Source organism: Sciurus vulgaris (assembly GCF_902686455.1).
Source record: "Sciurus vulgaris genome assembly, chromosome: 2".
In the NCBI taxonomy this organism is placed as follows: Eukaryota; Metazoa; Chordata; class Mammalia; order Rodentia; family Sciuridae; genus Sciurus; species Sciurus vulgaris.
In genome coordinates, this window is record NC_136462.1 from 7,381,241 (window position 1) to 7,405,258 (window position 24,018).

The 24,018-nt window shown below is 56.6% G+C and overlaps 2 protein-coding genes across 5 annotated transcripts in view; both read right to left on the reverse strand.

The window, feature by feature from the left end:
• The window catches only part of CYP46A1 (cytochrome P450 family 46 subfamily A member 1), a 36,935-nt gene extending 32,401 nt beyond the window's left edge, over positions 1 to 4,534 (reverse strand). Inside the window, exon 1 of one of the 2 annotated variants that reach the window (XM_079127056.1) lies at positions 4,187 to 4,534. In XM_079127056.1, coding sequence (XP_078983182.1) covers positions 4,187 to 4,305 — 119 coding nt within the window. In that variant the 5' untranslated portion in view covers positions 4,306 to 4,534. The remainder of the gene's footprint in view (positions 1 to 4,186) is intronic. The other variant, XM_079127055.1, reaches the window with a different exon arrangement.
• Positions 4,535 to 4,664: 130 nt separating this feature from the next.
• The window catches only part of HHIPL1 (HHIP like 1), a 30,651-nt gene continuing 11,297 nt past the window's right edge, over positions 4,665 to 24,018 (reverse strand). For 2 of the 3 annotated variants that reach the window (XM_079128949.1, XM_079128950.1), the window contains exons 4-9: positions 23,287 to 23,615; positions 22,706 to 22,832; positions 20,344 to 20,489; positions 17,507 to 17,588; positions 13,758 to 13,840; positions 8,469 to 11,596 (exon numbers count right to left, since the gene is read on the reverse strand). In XM_079128949.1, coding sequence (XP_078985075.1) covers positions 11,082 to 11,596; positions 13,758 to 13,840; positions 17,507 to 17,588; positions 20,344 to 20,489; positions 22,706 to 22,832; positions 23,287 to 23,615 — 1,282 coding nt within the window. In that variant the 3' untranslated portion in view covers positions 8,469 to 11,081. Of the gene's footprint in view, positions 5,957 to 8,468; positions 11,597 to 13,757; positions 13,841 to 17,506; positions 17,589 to 20,343; positions 20,490 to 22,705; positions 22,833 to 23,286; positions 23,616 to 24,018 lie in introns of those variants that run through there. The other variant, XR_013762132.1, reaches the window with a different exon arrangement.

Genomic DNA, 24,018 nt, shown 5'->3' on the forward strand with positions numbered 1-24,018 from the left:
CAGGGCCTGGCAGGGCTGGCTGGCCATAGGGTTGGAGCTGCAGGGAGCGAGAGGGTGAAGGGCAGGATTTTCCAAGCCGGGGATTCTATGGCAGGTTATATAAAATGGTGGGATGCAGAAGAGAGGGCTCACTGAAGGTAAGGGTGGGTGGGGTGAAGGACAGCTGGGCACGGTCACTGGCAGAGGGCAGATTGGCCTTGGCCAGGACACCAACATCCATCTGCGAGAACAGATGGAAGGTGCAGGGTGGGCAGCTGAGGTATAGACCCCTCGGAAGGAAGTTCTCTCTGCTTGTTCCATTTGCTCAGGGAAGTAGGAGGCAAGAATGAAAACCAAGTGTGCGGGCGGAGGGGGAGGTGACGCAAGTCAAGAGAAGGCAAGAGAGCAGCCTGGAGAGTGGGTGGGCAAGTGCTCTGGGGCAGGAAGTGCAGGGTGACCCTGGCAGTGGAGGCCCACTCCAGGTGAGCAGCCCTGACTGACATTACCCCTCTTACAGAAAGAGGAGCCCTGGAAATCATACACGACAAGCTGTATTTCCAGAATAATCTAGTATTCTCACTGTCAATCCCCAAATCGATACGTGTTGGGGTAACGTTCTCCTGTCTAACTCCAGTTGGACCCCCACTGCCACCTGGGAAGGAAGGTGAGTGCCATCAAAAGGTGATAGAGGGCAGAGAGTTGAGTAGGATCCCCACTGCCAGTCAAGAGAGGAAACTAAGTGCCATTCCTTCTGGTTCCTGTAGGGGATGCTAGGGAGAAGACAGTAGGAATACCAGGTGGTGGACATGGGCAGGTAGGGCTAAGGGGATAGCCAGCACTGGGACTGTCAGCTCAGCGCCCCCAACAGACAGAAGCCAACTTGTCATGCCCCTGGTGATAGACTGGATATGGTAGGGCAGGCCAAAGAGAGAGGGAGGGCAAGGAGTCCTCCAGCCCCGTACTGCCCAGCACATCCACTTTCCTATGACACTGTGATTGCCCAGGTGGGAATTCAGGGTTGCTGTGAGGAGAGAAGGCCCTGGACAGCAACTAGAGGAGGGGCCCACTGTAAGACCACTCAGAGGGACCAAGGGAGCCCATGCCACGGTTGAGCAGCAGGCCATCCAGCAGGGCTGAGAGCTGGTCAGTATCTCAACTGGTGGGACGGGATGGCAAGTGTTCAGCTGAACATCCAAAATGTACTGGCTGTACCACCAGACAGCCCATGGAGGGGCCTCGCCCTGGCTAGGTGGCTAGGAAACACCCTGCTTCTAGTGGAATGGCCCCACCCTGGACAACTGGGCAAGTCAGAGTGGGAGGAGAGAGGCAGCATTGTTTAGGAATCAAAGTAAAAAAAAAAAAAGCATTCCAAAATAAATAAAAACCAGGAGAGGCTTTTCATTGTCAAGTTGACACCCACTGCACACCACCAGCCGGGCTGATGAGAATGTTCAGAACAGTGACAGCGAAATAAAAAAGCAACACACACTGATGTGAAACATGAATGTCGGCTCTAAGCTCTGGGCTGTTAGATGAATCAGTGCAGAAGGATGTTGTAATAAGAGCACAGAGTATGTCCCTGGGAGGACATCCTGGAGGAGAGAGCCTCCTGCAGAATAAGGAGGACAGAGGGCAGGCTGGGCCACAGCAGCTGCAGAGGTTCCTTGCTACAAGCTGGCAAAACCTTGGAATACCAAGGGACAAATGCCACTACTAGAGCCCTATTATACAGACCTCCTGTCAACCACAGCATTGCCAGTCATGGTTCCAGGATCCAGGCTTTTAATGCCAGGACATCTGATTTGTGCTAGAAAGTTTTCAGAACTTTGAACAGTTTTACATTTGACCACCAACCAAGTGTTAACCTAAAATCTTTATATATGTACTGTTCAGTTCACCAAGAGCCCATTGGTGACTACACTCAGCCTCCTTACCCTCCTCTGACCCCTCCCTTACACCTGTAGGTCACAGGTAAACTCTTGGTGCAAGAGATAGGGATCATTCAGTCATAAAAAGAGAAGAAATATGGACGCATTCCACTACATGGATGAACCTTGAATACAGTACAGGAAAGAAGCCAGACACAAAGGCCACATATTTATGATTCCATTTATATGAAATGTCCAAAGTAGGTGAATCTGTAGAAATGGAAAGCAGATTAGTACTGGGGCTGTGGGGGTGGGGTAATGAGAAGTAATTGCTCATAGGTACAGGGAGATATGTCCTGGAAGTAGTGGTCATGTTGTATGATCCTGCTACTATACTAAAATCACTGAACTACATGCTTTAAAAGGGTAAATTTTATGGTATGTAAGTTATATCTTGGGTTTTTAAAAAATATGTAGAGAGAGGGACTTGATTTAATTTCTGCTGTCTTCAGATACAGAGATCCAACCAGGTATGCACTATTTGAAGCTCTTAGCCTTATGAGAAGACTGAGACCCATCAGAACAAGCACAAAACACATTACTGAGTTGAAAAGAGTGATAATGGGGCTGGGGAGATAGCTCAGTTGGTAGAGTGCTTGCATTGCAAGCATAAGGCCCTGGGTTCAATCCCCAGCACCGCAAAAAAAAAAAAAGAGTGATAATGTACTTGACAGAACTGTAGATTTCCATCATTCAACCTTGCATTACTATTTATTGAGTGTCAACTGTTCCAGGTGCTACTGTGGTGGGATGTTCAGGACGCAGCAGTGAATGAGACAGACACAGGGCCTGGGGGGAGACAGACAAGACAATGTGCAATTGCACAAACAACTACCCAGTTACCATTATGCTGCTAAAAATTACATGATGATTTAAGGGTTTAGGAAACAAATGTAATAAGTCCAAGGATCAATAGGAGGGATCTCTCTGAGGAGTTAGCATTTAATCTAAGCATGGAAGGCTGGGGAAAGATCCACCTAGGTGAAGTAGAAGGCAGAACTACTCATCAAAGGAAAGGGGAACCAGGAAGACCCAAAAGTTGGAAGGGGCAGAGACAATGGGGAGCCAAGGGGAGAACAGTTGCCTCCCAATGTCACCTGCCAGAGATCATTCCTGAAACCACCAAATAGGAATTCAGGCTTCTAGAGGCAGCACATCTGGCATAGGCTGGAGATGGGTACCTTCCAGAACATCCATGCCCTGAGATTTTAAAAATTATGTCTAATACCATTGTTTATTCATTCATTCAGCAGATATTTATTGAGCAACTGCAATATGCTAGGTGCTGGGGATACACAAGTGAACACAGCATCCCTGCCCTCTTGGGGCTCACAGTCTAAAAGGGGGAGACAGACAATCAACAGGTGAACAGTCAACAGGTAGAAAGATGCCTTCAGAAGGGAGAGCCTCATAAAGAGTTTGGGGCTGAGCCAGCTTGACACAGGGCGGTTGGGGAAGGCCTGTCAGAGGTGACAGAGGAAGAAGCCCACCATGCCTAGGCTCCAGAAGGGAACAGGAAGATTTCTGGGGAGAGAGGCGGTGGGGGTGGGGGTTGGAAAGAGGGTAGCAGTGAATAGCAAGAGGAAGAGAAGGGTACAGAGCTGGCTGGGAGAACTCATCAGGGACCTTGCTGGCCATGCAGTGGACTTAATTTGGAACTGGATTTTTTGGTTCTAAAGTGATGGGAAGCCCTAGGAGCAGGGAAATGACATAGCAACTCCAAAATTCAGCGACTCCAAAGTTCTGGTGAGGGGGTTGGTACGTTGGGTGGGGGCCAAGAATAGAATGAAACTACTGAAATGACAAATGGTATATCCCAGGACAGAAACACAACAAATACGAGGGAATGTAATCAAGGAGTGCACTTTGCTAGGTTAATCCTGTCCAAGTCCCAAAGTTAAGAGCACCCACTTTGGAGTCAGACTGATCTTGGCTTAAATCTAAGCTTACCAACTGTGTGACCTTGGGCAGGTGACTTCGCTTCTGCGCGCCTCAGTCTACTGGTCTGAACGATGGGGTGACAATAGCGCCTACCTGACAGGGTTGTCGCTGCTATCACGTTTGTGGGGCCCAGCCGAGCGCGGCGGGCGCCCAGCAGCTGCTGCGGCTGTGAGTAATTTGTTACTAAGAATAGTTAGCGCCCCTCTCATGGCCTCAGTTTCCAAGCAGTCGCGCGCAAAAGACCAGGCTGGACCCCCAGACCCGATGCTGGCTGGGACGTGGCCCCGGCCCCCCAGTCGAGCGCCCCATCCAGGCCCCCGCCCCCACCCCCTGCTCACCTGGGCCGCGGCGGCCCGGGGATGTGCTCATAGCGGCTGCGAGCGCGATGCACGAAGGTGCAGCAGAGGCCGAAGGCGAGCAGGACGGCGCTGCCGAGCAGCAGCAGCCCGGGGCTCATGGCTCCGGGCCAGGCCAGGCCAGGCCAGGCCGGGTGGGCGCCCGTGCCGAGGGGGCGGGAGGCCGCGAGCGACTCGGCTGTCAGCGCCGCGCGCCGCCTCGGCCCCAGGCCCGGCGCTCCCCAGCACCGCCCCCGGCCGCTCGGCTCCGCCCCCTCCGACAAGACCCCGCCCCGGGCGTGCGGTCCCAGCCAACCACGTCTCCACCTCCGACTCGGGCTCTCAGGGCCCGCCCCCTACAAGCCCCGCCCACAATTAAGCTCCGCCCCGATCTCCATACTGCCCCAGCCCAGAACAGGAGGTCTCCACCAATCATAACTTCGCTTCTGGCTCTCACCCCAAGACCCCGCCCACTCTGGCTCAAGCTCCACCCCGACAGCAGCCCCGCCCCAAACGCGTTGTCCTTGGCAACCCCGATCCCTCAGCGCGTGCTGCCCCGGCGGCCGTGTGAAGTCCAAAGGGTTGGCTCCGCCCTTTTGGCGCCTCCAAATAGCGGCGTCTCTCCGCGCGCGGTCCTAGGTCCCTTCCTTTCTGGCTCAAACCTTCTGGAAACCCCATCGAAGCCATCAGATTCCGGTGTTACGCCGACGTTTCCCAAACCTCCCTCCCCAACCCAGTGCCCCAAAGTTGGTACACCCAAATGTCCCGTGGGCGCCGCCCCTTGAGGCCTGTCTGTGCCCATCGCCCGCGGGACCCCGCGGGACGCAGGGAGGCCTGAGTCTAAGGATAAAGCGCGCTGCGGGACCCGAAGCTGCTCTCTGAGTCCCTGCGTCGCAAATTCTCCCAGACCCGGGATGCCCGTGCCCAAGGTGTGACCCCGGGTCTGGAGGAGCTGGAGTTGGAGGGGGCATAATCTAGCCTTGGGCCTCCCTCTGGGAAAAGCTAGGAGTGTGCTCTGGGTGGCCAAAGGGTTATTTTGAAATAATAACCAAGGGCTCCTCTCCCTATTATAACCAGCTCCTCCTACCCTACCCATCCGGGTTTGTCTGAAAGGCCCAACTCTGGGCTTTTTAGTTCCCAATGCCTATCCCAAGGGTCATCCAAAGTGGAATGGGAGGACCAGGTGTGCCTACTCCTGGTGCAGATAAAGATCCTCCGAGCAAGAGTGGGAGCGCCAGAAGAGTTTAGAGGCAGCGGGATTTCTGGGAAGAGGCCATACCCTTGCCCTAGTCTTGGGCTAGTCCTGGAGAGTTTGAGGATTGGAAAACAGTGACCCATGTGCCCACCTTCCCAGGTATAGCCAGGGACAGTTACCCCTCTGGGCTGCGGGGTGATGGAGAAGTCCAAGCTTTCAGAGGCGTGTCCGGCACGGAAGAGACAAGATATCTGCTCCCGGGGACACCGCCGCCTATGCAGGTCCCACAGCCAGGCACCCGACCTGCATAGGTCCCAGTCCATCCCCGCGCAGACACTTGGACTCGCCTCAGTCAAGCTAATGGCTTGCCACCGCGCCCCCGCGTGGCGGCGAGAAGCAGACGCAGGAGTGCGCCAAGGACCTCAGGCTCCTCCGGCTGCCAGGAGCAAGGGAGTGAGGTCAGAGTCCCCCGCCCGCGGGCTGTGAGAGCGCCAGGGTTTGGGGGCAGTTTGCAGGCAGGATGAAGCTGCAATCAGGAGGAGTGTAGATTTGTGCTCTCAGGTGAGTTGCGTGGCTAGCTAGAAAAAGAAAAGGACGCGACACTTTTGGTAACTAGAGTTCCTGGCACTGGGCCCTGATTTTTTACAAAAAGTACCAAGCTGGCTGTGTGAAGTCCCCTTTGCATTGCTTTGTGCCTCTGGAGCCTGCACAGTGGTTTTTTGAGGACAGGCCCAGATCTCTGGGCACGGACTGGGGCCCCGTGTGAGGAAGGCATAGAGCAGCATGTGGGCACAATTACCAGCTGAGCCTGTTCACCCAGGATTAAGGACAGGGGTGGTGTTCACACTCTGTGGAGGGTCAGGCAACATCAGCAACCTCTGGCTCAGCCTGACCGGGGCTCACCCCCGCATTTTTGTCTGCGTAGAACCCCCTTCCTCCCACTGGGTGGACAACAGACCCGCCTATCCAAGGCACCACATCTCTTCTGCCTTGTCACCCTCTCTTTTGATGTCATCAGGTGGTGTGACATGGTCACACACAGAGGCCCCTGGGCTGAAGCTCTTTTTCCTGAGCAGGCAACACGGCCAGCTGCAACAGAAGGTGCTACGGAAGCATAGGACCACCGCCTACCCCTTCACAGTGGTGGTCTAGACTAATACCATCCAATATGGTAGCCACATGTGGCTATAAAGCACTTGAAAGGTGGCTAGTCCAAATTGGGATCGGCTGTGTGTGTAAAATACACACAGATTTCATAATTAAATGCCCAGAAAAGCTTTTAAAAGGTCATTGATATTTTTATATTGATTACCTATTAAAATGATAGTAATTTGAATGTTGCTTCAATGAAATGTTATTAATTTCACCTGTGTCTTCTGACTTTTTAATATGGTTACTAGAAAACTTTTGGTTGCCCCTGTGGCTCACATTATGCTTTACTGGAAGGCACAAGCAACACACTGATTCTCAAAGTCTGGCCCCTAGGCATCACCCAGGAACTTGTTAGAACTGCACACCCTCAGCCCTTCCCCGACCTGGAACTGTGTTGGCACCCAGCCCCCTGTGTTTTAAGCAGCCCTGCAGGGGAAACAAACCACCAGTGTAGACCTGCCATAAAGGGGGTGGTTTCCCAGCGGGAACCTCTGGAGGAGATGCAGCAGGGTGGCTCTGAAGTGGCTGCCCTACTTGGGTGCCTCTCAGGCAGAGGGGCAGGAGCCCAGGGAAGGAGGAGGACCAGACCCTGGGAGAGCCAGCCTCCATTCAAAACTGCCCTGGAAGCCCTGGAGGCCAGTTACATAACCACTCTGGGATGGAAAAGGGGACTGTGATGTTGGGGGTGGCCTGAGGGACCGCTGTCAAGATGAAACGAGCCAACATGCTTGAGGCATATGGCTGCAGCCAGTGCTTCATAAGAGCTAGTCCTCAGCAGGGGAGGGAGAGCAAGCACAGGCCCCAACGAGAAGACCTGGGTTCTCCACGTCATTCTGAAGGGGCTCGTTTCCCCCCACTTGGAGGATTTCTTCCCGTACCAGTCCAGTGCTGGTCTCTCAGGACAGTATGCCCAGCCCCACTCAGTCTTGCACAGCTGGAAGCTGCCAGCATAGATATCACCAGCCTGGGCCAGAGCTCTCTATCCAGGAAGCCACCAGGAATGTGCTGGGCACATTTGCAATGTTACCACTTTTTTTTGTTTTGTTTTGTTTTTTGGTACAGTAATCCTGCTAATAATGTCTGTTTTCCAGGAGGCTCAGAGAGGTTAAGTGACTGCCCTAAGGTCACACAGGCCAAACATTTGCAAGGTATAAACGCAGGGGTACCTTGGGGAAGTTGGAGACATACACTCCCTTGACTAGGCTTCAGCCATTCACGTGGCTGTTGAAGGGACAGAGGGCTTTTCCTACTGTCAGAGGAAGGGGCCCTGACCCAGCTGGGTGCAGATGGGCGCAGGTGGACAAAGTGCAAGCGAGGCTCAGTAGGGGCCCGAGGGGGCGTTACTGCAGGCTGACGCTCTGGCACGGTCCTGGATGCTGAGTTCCACTGCAGCACATGGCAGCATTGGCCCCGAGCGTCCAACACAGAGCAGTGTGGGACACTGGGCAGGGGCGGCCTCTCTCGAGGAGCCTGAGCAGGGCTGCTGACAGGAGGCCGCATTGGGGTGGGGTGCTAAGGATGGAAACTGGTAGGGAGAAGGGGGAGCCGTGTGCCCTGAGAGACCCCAAGGAAGACAGACATGCCCAAGCCAAAGTCCTGAACTCCGCTCCACAGCAGGTGGTGTCCCCTGGACTGGTGTTCTTATCTGCACGACCACAGGGCCCAGAGGGCGGATGGCTGGAATTTAATGCCCCAAAGAGCACAGAAGGATAGCCACAGCTGGGGCTCCAGGGTGGACTGCCTGCATTCAAATTGGCTAATGGCTGTGTTACATTCGGCAAGAAATAGCCTCTCTGGACCCTCGTTTCTACACTTGTAAGGTGCCGGGAGGCGTGATCATAGCACCTGCCTTGACTGCTACTTGATGTTGAAGGAGTGACTGAACCGCACACCTTGGAGAGCAGCTCCTGGTACGGGCGACAGCCATCCCCCGTCACCACTCAAGGAACAGCGGCCGCCAACCTCCTTCTCAGGAGGAGAGTGGCACTCGGCCCCTGGGCAGGAGGGGCACACAGGGGTGCCATCAACTGCTGCCCAGCCAGGCCGCAGCCACACCGGCCTGCATACCCCTCTCTGCAGACACAGTGGCATCTGAGCCCTGCAGCAAGCTCTGCAGCCCATCTGGCCTCAGCCGTCTTGGTCTCTCTTCCCCCCGCCATGCACCCTCGGCTAAGGTATGTAATCCCCACGCGCCTTGGTTTCCCCTCACGTGACAAAGGAGAAGAAGATGGCTGTCCTGAGGACGAGGTAAGCCCTGCTGTGCCGTCCCCAGAACCAGGCCCCGCTCACGGGCCCCACTCCACAGCCGGGCGAATGGCAGCCCCACACGGAGACAGCTCAACAGGGTCAGACGAGACCTAAGGTCCTGAGTCCTCGCCAACCCCACTTAGCACAGAGGTATGAAGAGTCCAAGAGGGTGACAAGAGGAAAATTCTGAGGTCCTACATTAAATTAATAAGGGCAGGAAGATGGACTAGAGAGGAGACAGGAAGTGAGTCAGTAAACCATCTGGGAGTGTGGCTCTGACCCCAGTCTCTGAACACCAGGATCCACCTCAGTCAATGAGGAGAGAACTTTCTCTACTATTAGTCTCCACCAATCCCAACTTACCAGGCACTGTGCCTAATGCACCGACCACCAAGGCCCACCCACCCGCTTACCCCCCTTGGTCAACAGCCAACAGAAGCTCAGTGTTCACACCTGTGCCGCTCCTGGGTGCGTTACCAGAACACTCCCTCCCAGGGCAGCGACATCCTCTACCCAGCCTTGCCACCACGGCGCACACCGCCCTGGGCCTGGTCTTTCCTCCTTCTGTCCTTCATCTCTGTAACAGCTCACTAAGCCCTTTCACTCCAGAGAACTCCTGACCTCAGAGTTGCAGCTTGGGTGGACACAATGGCTCACACCTCTAGACCCAGCAACTTGGGAAGCTGAGGAAGGAGGATTGCAAGTTCAAGGCCAGCCTCTGCAACTCAGCAAGACCCTGCCTCAAAATAAAAATGTTTTTAAAAAGGCTGGGGATGCAACTCAATTCTAGAGTACTTGCTGAGCAGGGACAAGGTCCTGGGGTCAGTCCCCAGCAACACTCTTACACACATGTTTTGGTTCCTCTGCAGCCCAGTTCTACCTAAGCTTCAATGGGCAGCCACAGCTGCTGCCAGCCCTGTGCCTGTGCCAGTTCCTCAGCTGGCACACCACCCCAGAGCCTGCTTAATGTAAAACTGGGTGCAGATATGGCTCTTCTCTGGCGCCGCTGCCTCATACAAGGATGGGTTGGAGTGTGTCACCCAGACCCCTCACCACTACCCCCAGCATGGGCCACATCCTGTCCTAATGACTCATCCGCTTTTATCCCCCCACCCTAGAGCCCCCTCAGAGACCGAGCCCCGAGTCCTTAGCTCCCCTCCGTAGACCTAGCACAGCACAGAGCTGAGGCCCTCAGTGGGCAAGGGAATAGCCTGTGGAGGAAGAGGAAGGTGGCCAGCCACCCCCTGCCTCTGCCCCTCACCCTGCACCTGAGCTCCCTGGCAGTCAGGATCAGAGAAGAGGCTAAAGGGGGCTCTGCAAACAGTCACATTGTTGGCATAGCCCTGGTGACAAACTCTGGGCAGTCTCACTGGCCCCTGGGTGGGGCTAAAGAAAGCAGTTCCCTGGGGTTTCCGAGCAGGGGTGGGGATGGAGATGACAGAGGGGCCTGATGGTCCCGAGGACCCTGTAGGAAGTAGAACAGGCCCACCCACTCACTGGGGCCCAGGTGCTTGGAGAGGCTGGGGGCAGTGGACTCTGTCCCAGGAGCAGGAGAAGATCTGGCTTCAGGGCTGGAGGAGGACAGGAACTTTCCCCAGAACACCTGCAGGCAGTCAGCATGACAGTGAGGTGGAGATGACCAGGGGACTTCTCCAGCTCCATGCCTCAGAGGTCCTCCAGTGCCCCCTGGCCAGCCATTTCCTGAGATGGGTACTCACTTCCTCCTAGGCAGGCTGACCCTCTCATGGGATGTCGGGGCCACAGGACACCCTGGATCTGTCCATCTGAGCAGCTTCTTTTTGCCCCATAGGATGCATCCTGCTCTCCCCAGTGCCTTGGACTGCTGGGCCACCAGGCCATGCTCTCTGGACCACATTCCTTGGTCCCGGCTTCAGCTGGTCTGGCACCTTCTGCAGCTGCACTTCACGCGGCAGGTCCTCTTCCTCAGTCTTTCAGTTGGGCCTCCATTAATGCAGTCAGAGACCTTATCTGCCCTTGAAGGATGGTTGTCCTCTGTCCTCAGGGCTAGCTGGAATTCTTGAAGTGAAAAAGAGCTCTTCTTGACCCAGGACCACACACTGGCAGAGACCATGCTGTTCCAACACAGCAGCATTAGGCTGCAGAAGACACATGGCCAGGGACACACAGACCCGTGTGTCCGACAGGACAGCTATGCGGATAGGCCACCTCTTAGGCCACACTCACTCCACCCGCCACCATTAGATGGCATAACCATGCGCACCCTGGGCTGCCTGCCAGGCTCCACGCAAGATGGAAAGGCCAGGCCGGGTAGCCAAGGCTCGGCTATGAGTCGGGGTCTTCGTGGCTGCACACGACGCCGGCGTCCTCCTGGTGCCCGCAGTTGTGCGTGCCCACACCGGCGTGCGCGCACTCGAGCAGGCTGCGCTCGCTGCCCACGCAGCGCACGTCGTCCAGCAGGATGGGCAGTGTGCGGCCCTCACCGAACTCCGCCCGCTTTACGGCGCGCACTGCATGCGCGAAGCCTAGCTGGCGACACACAACCGAGGCGGCCTTGGTATCCCAGGCGTCGTCGCACACGGTGCCCCAGCGTCCCTCCGCGAACACCTCCACGCGTCCTCTGCCGGGGCTCAGTCCTGCGGGTCGCACCAGGCGCACTGCGCCATTGGAGGGCGCCGGCTCCGCGGTGCTCGGTCGCCCCCGTCGCCGTCCTCCGCCCCTCCTGCCCCCTGGCCGCCGGGTGGGCCGGGCTGGCCGCGGGGTGGGGCGGGTCCTGCGGGGCGCCTTGGTGGGCGCGCGCACTGTGGGCCGTGGGGTGCTCTCTGGCGTCCGGATGAACTCTGAGCAGAGGAAGGGCACACGGTCAGAGGGGCCCCAACCAGCCTCATCTCCCACCCGGCTGCCTCCACTTGCAAGAAGGTGAACCCAGGGAAGGATGTCCTCTTCTGTCCCCCACTCAGCTCCCGACCATAGGGCGCTTCTGAAGGCACCAGGGTCGCTTCCTGGGTCATACTGGTCCCAAAGGGTGCTAGATGCTTCTTCAGCCATTCAGCAGCCAATCCTGGGAGTTGTTTTGTGACAGTCTGCCACTGGGTCTCCCCACCCCAGCCCTGCCCTCCTGCAGGTACCCACGCGGGAACCTCTGAGCTGGCGGGAGGGTAGCAATGCTGGGGGTGGGGGTTCCTAAGAGCAAGGACCCTTGTTGCTTCCAGTCCTCGGTTTTTATAGGGTGGGGAAGCTGAAGCCACCAATGGGCATGAACTTCTGAGGGTCTAAAGCCGTGGTGGCCAGCAGGATGGGAACTGGAGCCACACAGGACCCTCTGATCAGGCTGAATCTCTCCTCCAGGTGCCTATGGCTGCTGGCCTGCCACTGTCACAGAAGGCTGGCTGGGCGCTCTCGGTGTGTGGCTGAGCTCACACAGATCAGACCTGGGGCAGAGGGGTCAGAGCAGGAACATCCACCCCGTCGCAGGGCCTGGACCTGATAGGTCTTTGAGGGACTGAGGTGGGTGATTCTCTTTGTCCCTAAAGGACGTGAGACATATTTGGCCCAGGATGGCTGCAGGAATAAACCTCACTGTACATCAGACACTGTGCTCTGTTTAGCCCTACCCCCTGCAGGGGCAGAGCCAAGCAGTGGGCACTGCCCTCTGTGACAGCCATCAGAAGAGGGCTGAACACCAGACTAACAGTTACTACGGGGGCGGGGGATGGGGCCACCAGGGCAAGTCCCTTTAACCCTTTTAACCCATCCCACTTCAGCTAGTCCCACAGCTAAATTCGCTGGGGGGAGTGGCGGTGCTGAGAAAGTGCCTCTCCAAACAAGGACAAGTGCAGGCCCCAGGCCCCAAGCACCATGACCTGAGCAAGGTGCTCTGCTCCGGGTCTGCGCCACCCACTCCTCTCTTTGAGGCTCTTGCTGCTCCGTCTAGATTCTCCCCAATCCCGCCGCCCCCTTAGCACCTCTCACTTTTCTCTCCAGGTTCCCCTATCCCTAAGGCCTGTCCCATACTGCCCTGTGCAGGTCCCCACAGGATCTGGAACACACTCTGTGCTGGACTCTAAACGACTTCTGTCTGTCCTAGCCAGGACAGGACCTGGTCTGACTTCCTCCTGTGGTCAGCACCCAGCACAGAGCGGGTGACTGACACAGTGCCAGAAACTGCTGAAGGAGTGAATGACAAACCTGCCAAGGTCCAGGTCAACTGCAGCTGGAACCACTGGGCTCCTCCCTCCCACAGCCTCCTCTGCTCCAGCACCGCTGCCTGCCCTGCTTACTGCCTGCCACTCGGCCTGCACTGGCACCCTGCTGGCAGCTCCTGGTCTGCTGATATCCCTTTGGTGGCAGAGCAGTCCTTGTAATTTTCACTTTCAAATTTTAATCTGAGAAGGCAAGGAGCAGTGCCACGTCAGTGCCCGCAGAGCACATAGCCGCAAGGGCCAGGTGGATGGATGGATGGATGGCCAGGCAGATTTCCTGCTTCTCCTGGACAGCGGCACGCTCTTTCACAGAGCCTGACTCTCAGTCCTTCACCACCTCTCCTGGCCCTCAAGCCATGGGGTTTGCTCCCCCCGCCACCAGTCAAAATGGAACCAGCTCAGAAAGCCCAGCGTGAATGTCCCGCCCCCAGTAACTTCATTCAGTCTTCCCTGCTCACACACAGGTGTCCTTCTCTGTGTCCTTCTGGTGCACTCTGAGCATACCCTGCCTGGCACAGCTATGCCTTGCTGTGTCCTTCCTGAGGCCCGCAGCCCCTTGGCACCACCTACCTGTAGTCTGGGGCCTGGTCTAAGGAGTGGCCAGTCCAGCAGACTCACTTTAAAGCCCCTCCCACTTTAACTGAGTGTCTGAAGTGTGCCAGGCAAGCTGCTAGGCACAGGGGCCAAGGAAGGACCTCTAGATCCTACCGAGGGCCCCCAACATCTGACTTGGGGGTCCACAGAGTGCAGGCTGCAGGAGCTCCCCTCCCCCACAGTGAACGCGTCAGTGGGCACTTACTTTCTTTGGGCACAAAGGGGATGAGGCGGCTCCTCACCTTCACGTGGGCAGGATGGATCTGACACTTGCCAGGTGGTGCCCGTCTGCCAACGACACACAGGAAGTCATGAGGTCCCACCCTGGTAACTCACCTTGAGCATGTCCACCTGACACCAGCCCTTCTCATGTGGAGGCAGGGAGGCAAGGGCCATGCAGGTGTGGACAGGAACAGCAGTGACTGGTGGCCAGTTATTGAGCACCTACTGTGTGCCCTGCAGCATTCTGGTACCCTCCAGGCTCCCAGGGTTCTAAGGGCCCAGCCCCAGGACACCGGCACTACGGCAGCCCACTGGTGCCTGCCCGTTCTCTACCTGCGGAGCACTAGGTGATGCCCGAGGCTCCCTCTGTGCCTCTCTGGAGTCAGAGGGTGGGCTCCATGCCTCGTCCTCCGCTGGGGAAATGCCAGTCTTTCTCCTCCCCACCCTGCCAGTCTGACACCTGAAACTGTGCCCTATTCTTGCACCTTACCCTGGCCCTTCAACCCCTAGTCTTTGAGGATGGTCTCTCTAGCCTCTGCTTCCTGGATGTCTGGTGATGCCCAGCCTGCCTGGGAACCTGGGAAAGGTCAAGGCTAAAGGCTATGGCAGGGAGGAGGTGGGAAGCAAGCCTGCGTGGGAGCCCAGGGCCTGGGCTGGGGAGAACTGCAAGGGAACTGTGTGCCAGGTTGCCAGGGTATGAACTGGGCTCCTTTTACATCCTTCAGGGGCACAAGGAAGGAACGGAATTCCATTTTAATTAGTTTTTGGCTGTTGGTCTGTGATTCTTTGAAGGGTACCGACCCTGTATTCTTTGAAGGGTACCGACCCCATTCCCAGAGTGCCCCACGTGGGCCAAGGACTTCAATAGGGTCCCGTCAGCACGGGGTGGGAAGCAGCCACGTGAGAGGCCTCCAGACAGGCTGGGCAGAAGGCCATGGGCCTGCTCCCCCGGGGCTGAAGAAACGCAGCTAGGCACACACGCTTCTCTTTGCTTCTCTTCTGGAAGCTGGAGGAGCGGCAGGGCTTCCCTCTAGGTTGTGTACATGTGCTTCAGTCAGGCCCAGCTGGGGTTTTGTTCCTTGAGGAAATTATATTTTAAATCTGTTATGCAAAAGGATAGGCGATAAGCCCCCAAATGCTACAATTGTTATGTTTGGGCAGTGAGAGGTGACATGACCCCACCCCTCCATTCCTGGTTCTTCATTTTCCAAATGTTCAGTGCCGGACCCCTCTGGAGTCTGTGTGGGAGGCAGGAGTACACCTGTAATCTCAGCAACTCAGGAGGCTGAGGCAGGAGGATTCCGAGTTCGAGGCCAGCCTGGGCAACTTAGCAAAAATAAAAAGGGCTGGAAATGTAGCCAAGTAGTAGAGCCCCAAGGGTTCAATCCCCAAAACCAAACAACAACAGCAACAAAATATTTATTCCAAAAGAGAAAAATGAAAGGGAGGAGAGTCAGGGAGGAAGAGAGGAGTCTACCCCTCTGGGCTCCTCCTGACCCTTGGACCTTGAGCTGGAGAAGCTACTGGTCTCATCAGGTTCACTCTCTCTCCACTCAGGGACAATGAGCCAAGAATGAGAGGGTGTTGCAAAAACCAGAGGAGATGATGCCTTCCAGGCAACATCTGGCAAGAATTAGACACTTAATATATGTGACATTTCCTTAGAGAAGCATTCTGTTAAAAAAAATTGGAATTGACCTCAAATTCCAAGGAGTTGGTAAGGCAATTATGGCTCAGTGACTCAGCAGAAAATGACCAGCCATTAAAACCATCTTTTTGAGGGTGATGTTGCAACGTGGAAAGGTTTACACAAAAGAGGGAGCAAATGAATGAAGAATGTAAAGTTTGCTTGTGTCCAGATGTGGGGACCTAAATCCTGGCACCACCAGTTGGAAATGACCTCAGGGAAATGAGAACCGGGGAGGGAGGGAGGAGGATTGCTGTTTTTCTTGATTTAAAAAAAAAAAAAAAAATGTCATTAAATAATATATTTGTGAGACAATGTCACAGACCAGAGACCAGAAGCTAAGGAAAAAAGATGACTAAATGGAATTCGGGATCCTGGAATCAAAAATGGACATGAGGGAACAACTGGAAAAATCCTTTAAAAAGCCCGTAGAGTTCGTGATGTGTCAAGGCGGCTCAGTAATAGCGTATATGTTCACGTTCAAGGACCCGGTAAGATGCAGAAGGGTGCACTGTGCCAGGGGCACACAGGAAACTTTGCAACTTCTTTATAAATCTAAAAGGACTCCAAGTTTTAAAAAAATAATGTTTAGATGCACTGGATGTTTCGAGACTTTTCCATACCTAGTATGTCCCAAAGTTTAGGGTAACTAGACACATCAGGGTTCCCCCAGGCTCTGCCAAACACCCAGCAGATTCTTGGAGCGCAGCCTTGGGCTTTGCGGGGAGCGGGTGAGCTTGCATGGTGTCACTCCAGGTGCTCAATGGAAGGACCAGCAGGGAGGCTGGGGGACAGGCAGAAGTCTAAGGGCGGAGAAGCAGCTTCAGAAAGACACTCATCAAAGGTGCCCAGGTCTGGGGCTGGGTTGTGGCTCAGGGGCAGAGCGCTTGCCTAACGTGTGAGGCACTGCCTTCAATTCTCAGCGCCGCACAGAAATAAATAAAACAAAGGTCCATCCACAACTAAAACAAAAATTTTTTAAATGCCCACGTCCTTGCTCTGTGCCATTCCTGGGGCCTGAGCTGACTTCCAGGGGTGAAAAGATACATCCAGTCCTGGAGACTCCCAGACAGACAGGTGGGAGACAGTCCTGGTGTGACACAAGGTGAGGAAGACTAGATGCGGCTTTGGGGGACAAGTAGGCTTGGGTTGCCTGGAGGCAGTGAGGTCCAGGGCCTGTGGACAGCACAGTGAAGCCACAAGGTCAGGGTAGGGCTCTCAAGCCAGTCACTGGACCCAGCTCCAGGTCTTGCCACTCTGGGACTCTGGCACATACATGACTTTAAATCCTTGTGCTCACTTCTGCCCCTTAAGATGGGCAGTTGAAGCCAGGTGTGGTGGCCCATGCCTGTAGTCCAGCACTTGGGAGGCTGAGGCAGGAGGATCACAAGTTAGAGGCCAGCCTCAGCAACTTAGTGAGAACCTATCTCAAAATAAATATAGAAATTAAAAAAGGGTTGGAGGTAAAGCTCAGTGGTAGAGCATCCCTGGGTTCAATCCCCAGTATCACAGGGGGGGAAAACATAGTGGAGAATCACCTAGAAGTGAAGCAGATAGAGATGGAGATGGAATGGGGTAGGATTTGAAGAACCCCAACAAGTTCTAGCTGGTAGCTCCAGGAGAAAAGCCAGGGTCAGATCGAGACAAGGAGGTCAGGGAGAGGCATCGCAGAGGCCAGTTGGAGGCTGGAGAGTGCTGGGGATGGAGCAGCCTGGGAAACAAGGAATGAGGGGCATGCCAGACAGGAGAAAAGACACAGGGGAGGGGTTGGGCAAGGTCACTACACTCATGGGCCCCAAACCTGATCCCCCACTCCCCACGACCTGCAGAGAGCTGCACCCAGACAGACAGACCCCGTTTTGAATCCTGGACCTGCACCTCCTGAGTGGTTTGAGCTTGATTAGTCACTTCTCTCTAGGCCTCAGTTTCTTCATCTGAAAAATGGGGATATGAATTCTCCCCGCGTTGGGAGTTGGGGAAGGTCAGAGAGGCAAGCACTCCGTCAGACGGTAGGAGCTCAGTTGGTATCTTGCACAGAGACTCACCTGGAAGGGTCGATGACTTTGTAGATGACCCCGCGGGCAGCCGTAGCACTTGGCACAGCCGTGGACATGAAGTACAGCTCCCCTTTGGACAGAACGAGGTGACAGGTGAGCAGACAACCTAGGACGCTGTTGGGCCAGCCCTGCCTCTGCCCCCAGCGGCACTCAGGTGGGGACTGACCCTACCTCAGCAAGCCTTGAGGGCAGCCTCATGGCCAGCCCCCAGAACTGGGAACTGAGGCTGGGAGAGGCGTCCAGGCATGCCCCTGGGCCTCTACCACCATCGGTCACCCACTCCTGCTCAGATCTCTGCTTCTGCTCCTTCCTGGTGGCTTGCCCGGCCCCGGGCCCTGGCTGACTTGAAGTTCGACACCACGCACCTCTGGGCATGGACAGAGCCCTGGCACAGCTCCCCACAGATGGCCTCCCAGGGACCTGCGGGCCTGTGTTGCCTTGTGAGCCCAGCCTCCCCATCCTTAAATGGCAAGCTCACAGGGCTCCTGAGAGAGCAGAGCCAGAAATCGATATTCGTGTTCCTGTTGTGAACTGAAGAGTCCTGGGAGCAGGCCCTCCTGGGCAGGGCGGAAAGCATGGTCAGGAGTCTAGCGTGCGCCCAGCCCGGCCACTTGGAAGCCCTCTGTCTGGCAACTCCGTGATAGCCCCATCCTGGCCTTCCCCTCCAGCTCTCAGGGCAGTGAAAAGGTACAGGTCTGAGTTCTGAGCACCTGGCGCTGGTCTCGCTCTCAGGTGACATTTGTCCTCAGTGTTCCCTGACCGTCCTACCTTCATCCCTGCAGCCAGACCCACCCGTGCCCAGGAGATGGGACTCATTATTGCCCTCTTACAAATGAGGAGACAGGCTCAGAGAGGTCAAAGTCTCACAGCTAGTGAATGGTTAAGCCAGACCCAGCATGCAGCAGTCTGCCCTCCCAACCCCACACCAGTGTGGGACCCACCGTGGCTGGGAACCCTGGCACAAGCTGCACATGGCCTAACATGACAATTCAGTCACACTAAGATCTCTGTCCTTGTAAAAGCACAGCAGAGAGCTCCTCCAGGGCTCAGGGCAGGAGGGGAAGGGGCACCCCAAGGAGAGGCTGAGACATACTTAGAGGAAAGCACGTCCCTGGAGACAGGGACAGTCAGGGAGGGCGCACAAAGGTGGGGTCAGAAGGCAAGGGGCAGGAATCCCTAGGGTGCTCTTGAGGGGTACCTGTGTAAGGGGTGGCCCCAGCTGCGATGGGCAGGGGGTGCTGAGCAGGACGCTGTCTGCGTGATGCCCCTCTTGCAGGAGCAATGGCCCATCAGGGAGGTGGGGACAAGGGGCAGAGCTCCTCCCGGGGATGATGCCCCTGCAGGAACAGGTGGCCGGGGCAGGATGGCCCTCCAGAGTCCATAAGGGAAGCCACGGACATGCAGTGTAGTCTCATGCCTTCCACCCCCCTCTGGCCCCTTTCTGGACAGAGACTCGGGAGCAGCCCTGTCCCTCTCTCTGCACAGCCCTCACACTGACACTTGGACCTGTGCGGGTGGGGGTTCCCCACATGCCGTCCCCTCCCCTGGCCTGAATGCCCCTCCTCGTCTTCACCTGGCTGACCAACCTAAGGCCCTGCTCTCCCCACAGTGCCCACCCCCATTACTGGGTGTGAAGAGTCAGTCTCAGTTTCCCCATGTGTGAAGTGACAGGGTTGGACCAGGCAGACTCCAGAGCTGTGAGCGGGGTCCCCGTACGGTGTGTACACAGGGACCCCTCTCATGCTTCCAAGGCCAGCTAGGACCACACTGCTCTCTTGATACTGCAGTATGGACTGTCCTTGGAGGCCACTGGGCCAGCAGGCATCCTTGGTTATAACTGTCAAGCGTCAGGAGTACTGGAGGGGCGAGCAGAGCTGGGAGCTGGGAGCACTGGCTGGCCCTGGACCTAGAGCTGCCCCTAGGCTCCTGGCTCTTGGGCGCCTCCTCCTGGGCTCTATCTCTGAGGGCTGAGGGAGGGCCCCAGGGCACTGTACCTTCCTCCCCGCCCTGTGTCTGTGGGTGAGGGAGGTGGGGAGGGAGAGGCCCCGGCTTCTAAAATACGTTAACCCCCTACTGACCAAAAGAAAGGGTTTTCAGGGGCCCAGGGGCCTCCAGGGGCTGGGGCTGCCCTATTGGAAATTCAGATTCAGATTCAATGGGGGAGTGGAGGAGGTGGGTTCAACAAAGGTTTCCCAGACTCCCTGGGGACTCTGGCACTGGGCCCTGCAGGGGACACACCTCCAAAGCACTCCCCCGCCCCAGTGGCGTTGCCTAGAAACCCCTACAAAGCATCCACCAGGGCCTGCTGGGGGCCCCTGGTCTTTTGTTATGGAATAGTCAGGGGTCCAAGGACAAAGGCAGGAGACTGGAGCAGGATCAGTTTCCATGGCCCTTCTTCTTCCCTTCCCCCTCTGGCTTTCCCTGCATTGAAAACACAGAGCCTGGAGTGGGACCAGCTAACACACAGCTGTGCTGTTCCAATGTGGCTTCACTGATGGGTCCAAATACATTGGCCATGGAGAGCCAAGGGCTGCAGGTCCCTGGGAGACACTTCCTCCACCTGCCTACATTTCCACACTCCAGATCCTTCCTGCAGACCCTGACCCCTGTCATCGCTAGCCTCCCAGCAGCCTTGCCCCGATGGGAGCAGGGAAGAGGGATGAGAAAGTGGAAGCTCAGAGAGGTGACGACTTGCCCAAAGGGACTGAATGCCTCCCTCCCCTGCAGGCAGGTCATTGCAGGCGGAGACCCCGCCCCTCACATTAGAGCCAGAACCCCAGTCCCAGCGCAGGCAGCCTGGATGGCGAGGCCTCCCAAACACCCACCGGCCTCGTCCTCTGCGAAGGAGATGATGTGTGGGTAGTAGTTGTTGATGAGGCCTGGGAACGCGCAGGTCTGGCCGCGGCCCATGCAGATCTCACTGTACCGCCACTGGCCTGTTCCGGGATTTTCTCGGAGGGACATCAGACGCCTACAGAGGACGATGAGCTGTGAGCGGTGAGGTCATGCCTGGCATGGTGCACAGGAAAGCCTCACACCACCCACCCAGTCATCGCCCATCTGTCCATCATCCATCAGTCCATCCAGCCATCTGTCCTCCTATCTGCTCACCCATGTAGTCCTCCATTGAGCCTCCACCCATCCATCACCATCCATCCATATGTCCTCTTATCTACTAATCCCTCCATCTATCCAGCACTTATCCATCCTTCTCTCCTCTTATCTACTCATCCGTGCACCCAGGACCAAATGTAATTTGTGGGATCCAGTGCAAAATTCATGTAGGGTCCCTTTGTCCAAAACTTGTGAAGAATTTCAGGAGGGTGATGAGAGAGCAGTGAGCAAAGTGTGGGCTCTTCCGCGCATGGCACCGTTCGGCTGCACAGGTAGGTATGTGTCTATGAAGCGGGCTGGGTGTGGTCTTCACTGACATCCACCAGAGAGACCCTGGGGTGAACAAGATCAGCTGGGTTCCTGCCCATCAGGTCAGTGCAGTCCCTGGCCAGATGAAGGCACAGTGTTTCGGAGAACTTATGTCCACCAAAGCTGCCCCCAAGGGTGTATGCATCCTTTGGCACTGCCTGCACTTCAGATAGCTGGTACTTGGCCACCTTGGGAACATGCTCATTTTGTGCCAATTCCCTCTTCTGCTTTTCTGTCACCTATGCAAACTTCCAGGCCCTGCTCAGACATTGCCTCCTCTGGGAAGCCCTCCCTGACTATGCCTGCTCCCAGCACTGGTCACAGGCTCTCTGAGTTTGCAATGTTACAGATCAAGGGTGTCCCTGGCTTGGGTGCAAGATGCTCTTCCTCTCAGCTGCTCTGATCCTGGCATAATGCCTGACCCAGCTGGGACTTGGGAATGTGGGCAAGATGAGTTGAATTTCTGTGGCTACGAAACTTGGGAGAGAAAGATCTGGGGACAAAAATGAAAGCTTCATTCTTTTCCAGATGGAAAGCTGAGTTGCCAAGGAAGGGAGTCTCCAAGAACTGGGAGAATGATCCAGCATCGGGGCCCAGGGCTGGGTTCTTTCTCAGCTCCAGGCTGAGCACAAGGTCAGCAGCAAGAAGTCCCCGCCAGCCTCAGGCTTCTGCATCTCCTCTCCCGGGTACCTACTCAGCTGTCCTCCCCAGGATGGGAATCCGGAGCCACCATGTGTCTGTGAGTTTGTACTAACTTCCAAGTGCTGTGTATGGCCCAGTGGATTCTGTCCTTAGGACAACCTGAGATGGCGGGTACTACTGTCAACTCCTTCCTATAGGTGAGAAAACTGAAGCACAAAGAGGCCAAGTAACTGGCTCAAGATTGACTCCAAATAAGCCGAAGGAGTTGGACCCAGGCCATCTCAGTTGCACGTTTAAGCATCAACAAGCCAGGTTAAGAATCATCCCTGGTCCGCTCTGGCTCTCAGTTTTCTCCTCTGTACAGTGGGACAATAAGGTGGTCATAAGTCTCCGTGAGTGCCACTGAGGACAGAGCCTGGCTCAGAGGCGGCTTAGGAGCTATGTTCGTTCCCCTTCTAAAATGCACCTTGGTGTGACTCATCCCCCCCACACCTGTTAGGTCTCAGTGGTGGGGGTGGCACTGTCCTAGAGGATGGGAGTAGGGGAAGGAGGCTCCATGGGCCACAATGTCGGGCCTGGACAACAGCCGTGGTTCCCCTTCTCCTCAGCAGAGTCGCCTTGGCTAGGCCACTGCCCTCTGTGCTCTCAATTTCCCAGCTAGGCAAGGGGGCTTGGACCAACGCCTGCCGCAGTCCTGGCTGGGGTTGACTGGGAAGGGCTCTGGGCTCCTCCCATTTAATGCAGCGACAGGTCCCGTCTTCCCCAGGTTCAAGGTGACCCTGGGTGTAAAGGGGTTGCTGGTGCTCTGCCCTGCCTATCAGAAGAGCCTGCAGCCCAGAGCCCAGGAGTCTCAGGAGGGAGGGAAAGACCAAGTACCCCCCCCCCCTTAAGCAAACCCCATGAACCAGGCCTTCATCTTGGCCCAGTTCTCTGCCAGGGGAGCAGGGAGCTTATTTCCTCAGATGTGACTCTCAACTACCCACTGAGGGGGCGACCTGTTGGCCCACATCTGCTCCTGTCAGGGCAGGTGTGCAACCGTATACACACTCACACACACACTTCATCATAGTCCTAGGGAGCAGAGGCCCTAACCACCAGGACTCAGGGCTGTGGATCACCTACCCGCTCATGAAATCGCCGAAAATGTAGAGGCCGTTCAGATTGGGGTACTCGCAGCCCCGGTACACGTAGCCCCCTGTGACAGACTTGCCCATCTTGTGCGGGTAGGCGAAGATCGGCAGCACATCATCTGCAGAAGGGGAAAGGGCCTGGGGTGAGCCTGGGAGGCCTGTTCACCTGCCAGGTCTGTTTCCCCGCCTGTGAAATGGGTGCCCCACCCCAAAACAAGGCTGCGGGACAGGGGACAGGAGGTCAGCAGGGCCCCGCCCCCCCCCCCCCCCAATGGCAGGCGGAAGGAAGGGAGGTGCTCACAGAGACCGGCTTGTGCGGTAGGAAGGGCGCATTTGCAGGGGTCCAGGGCCAGGGGGAAGCAAGAGCCAGGGAGAGCCCCAAGGGCACGGGGAGTCTCCTTCGGGGACAGGTGGTCTCCATGCACAGTCCGGGTAGGGTGGGTGCGGGGACCGATCCAAAATGAAGAGGTGCCTGGGGTTGGGACCAGGCGCGGGCCTTGCGGGAGTCCCCGTCGCGGCCGAGGGGAGGGTTTGGCGGCCCGGATCAGGGTCCGCGGGGGCGCGGGCGGTCACCGAGGGAGGCGTTGGCGCACAGCTTGCGGTCGTAGCACTCGAAACCCTCGCGGGCGCGCCAGCCGTAGTTGCGGCCTCGCTCCACCAGGTCCACCTCCTCGAACTTGTTCTGGCCCACGTCGCCGCAGAAGAGGCGCCCGCGGCCGGCGCCCGACTCCGGGTCGCCGCGGTCGAAGGAGCAGCGCCACATGTTGCGCACGCCCAGGGCGTAGACCTCAGGCCGTGCGGCCGGGTCGCCCGCGAACGGGTTGTCGGGCGGGATGCCATAGGGCGCGCCGCGCTCCCTGCGGTCCACGTCGATGCGCAGCACCTTGCCCAGCAGCGCCGACCTGCGGACCGCGCGGGAGAGGACTGAGTGCCAGGGCGCACCGGGATCGCAGGCAGGGGCGGAGACTGGGCCAGGAGTGGCGCCATCCCCGCTATGCGGCTATGCCGCAGAGACCCAGGTGCAGCCCTCCCCAGCTACTGGAGGCCCGGGAACCCTGTGCATTCTTTCAACCGGGTACCAAGCCCTGTCCAGAGGATCGGAACTAAAGTCGTCTATTGCCGCACTTCATTGCTGCAAGGAATCTTTTCGGGGAGTACAGTTATGTTCCAGTTCTACCCACAGACAGCTGAGCTCAAAAAAGGTCTGATAAGGTGCCCCGCCGCCACCCCACTAGTCAATGGTAGGGCAGAGCTCCAGCCCAGGCGGCTGGCCCCAGAAACCCAAGCCCTTTTCCAGACCCTCTG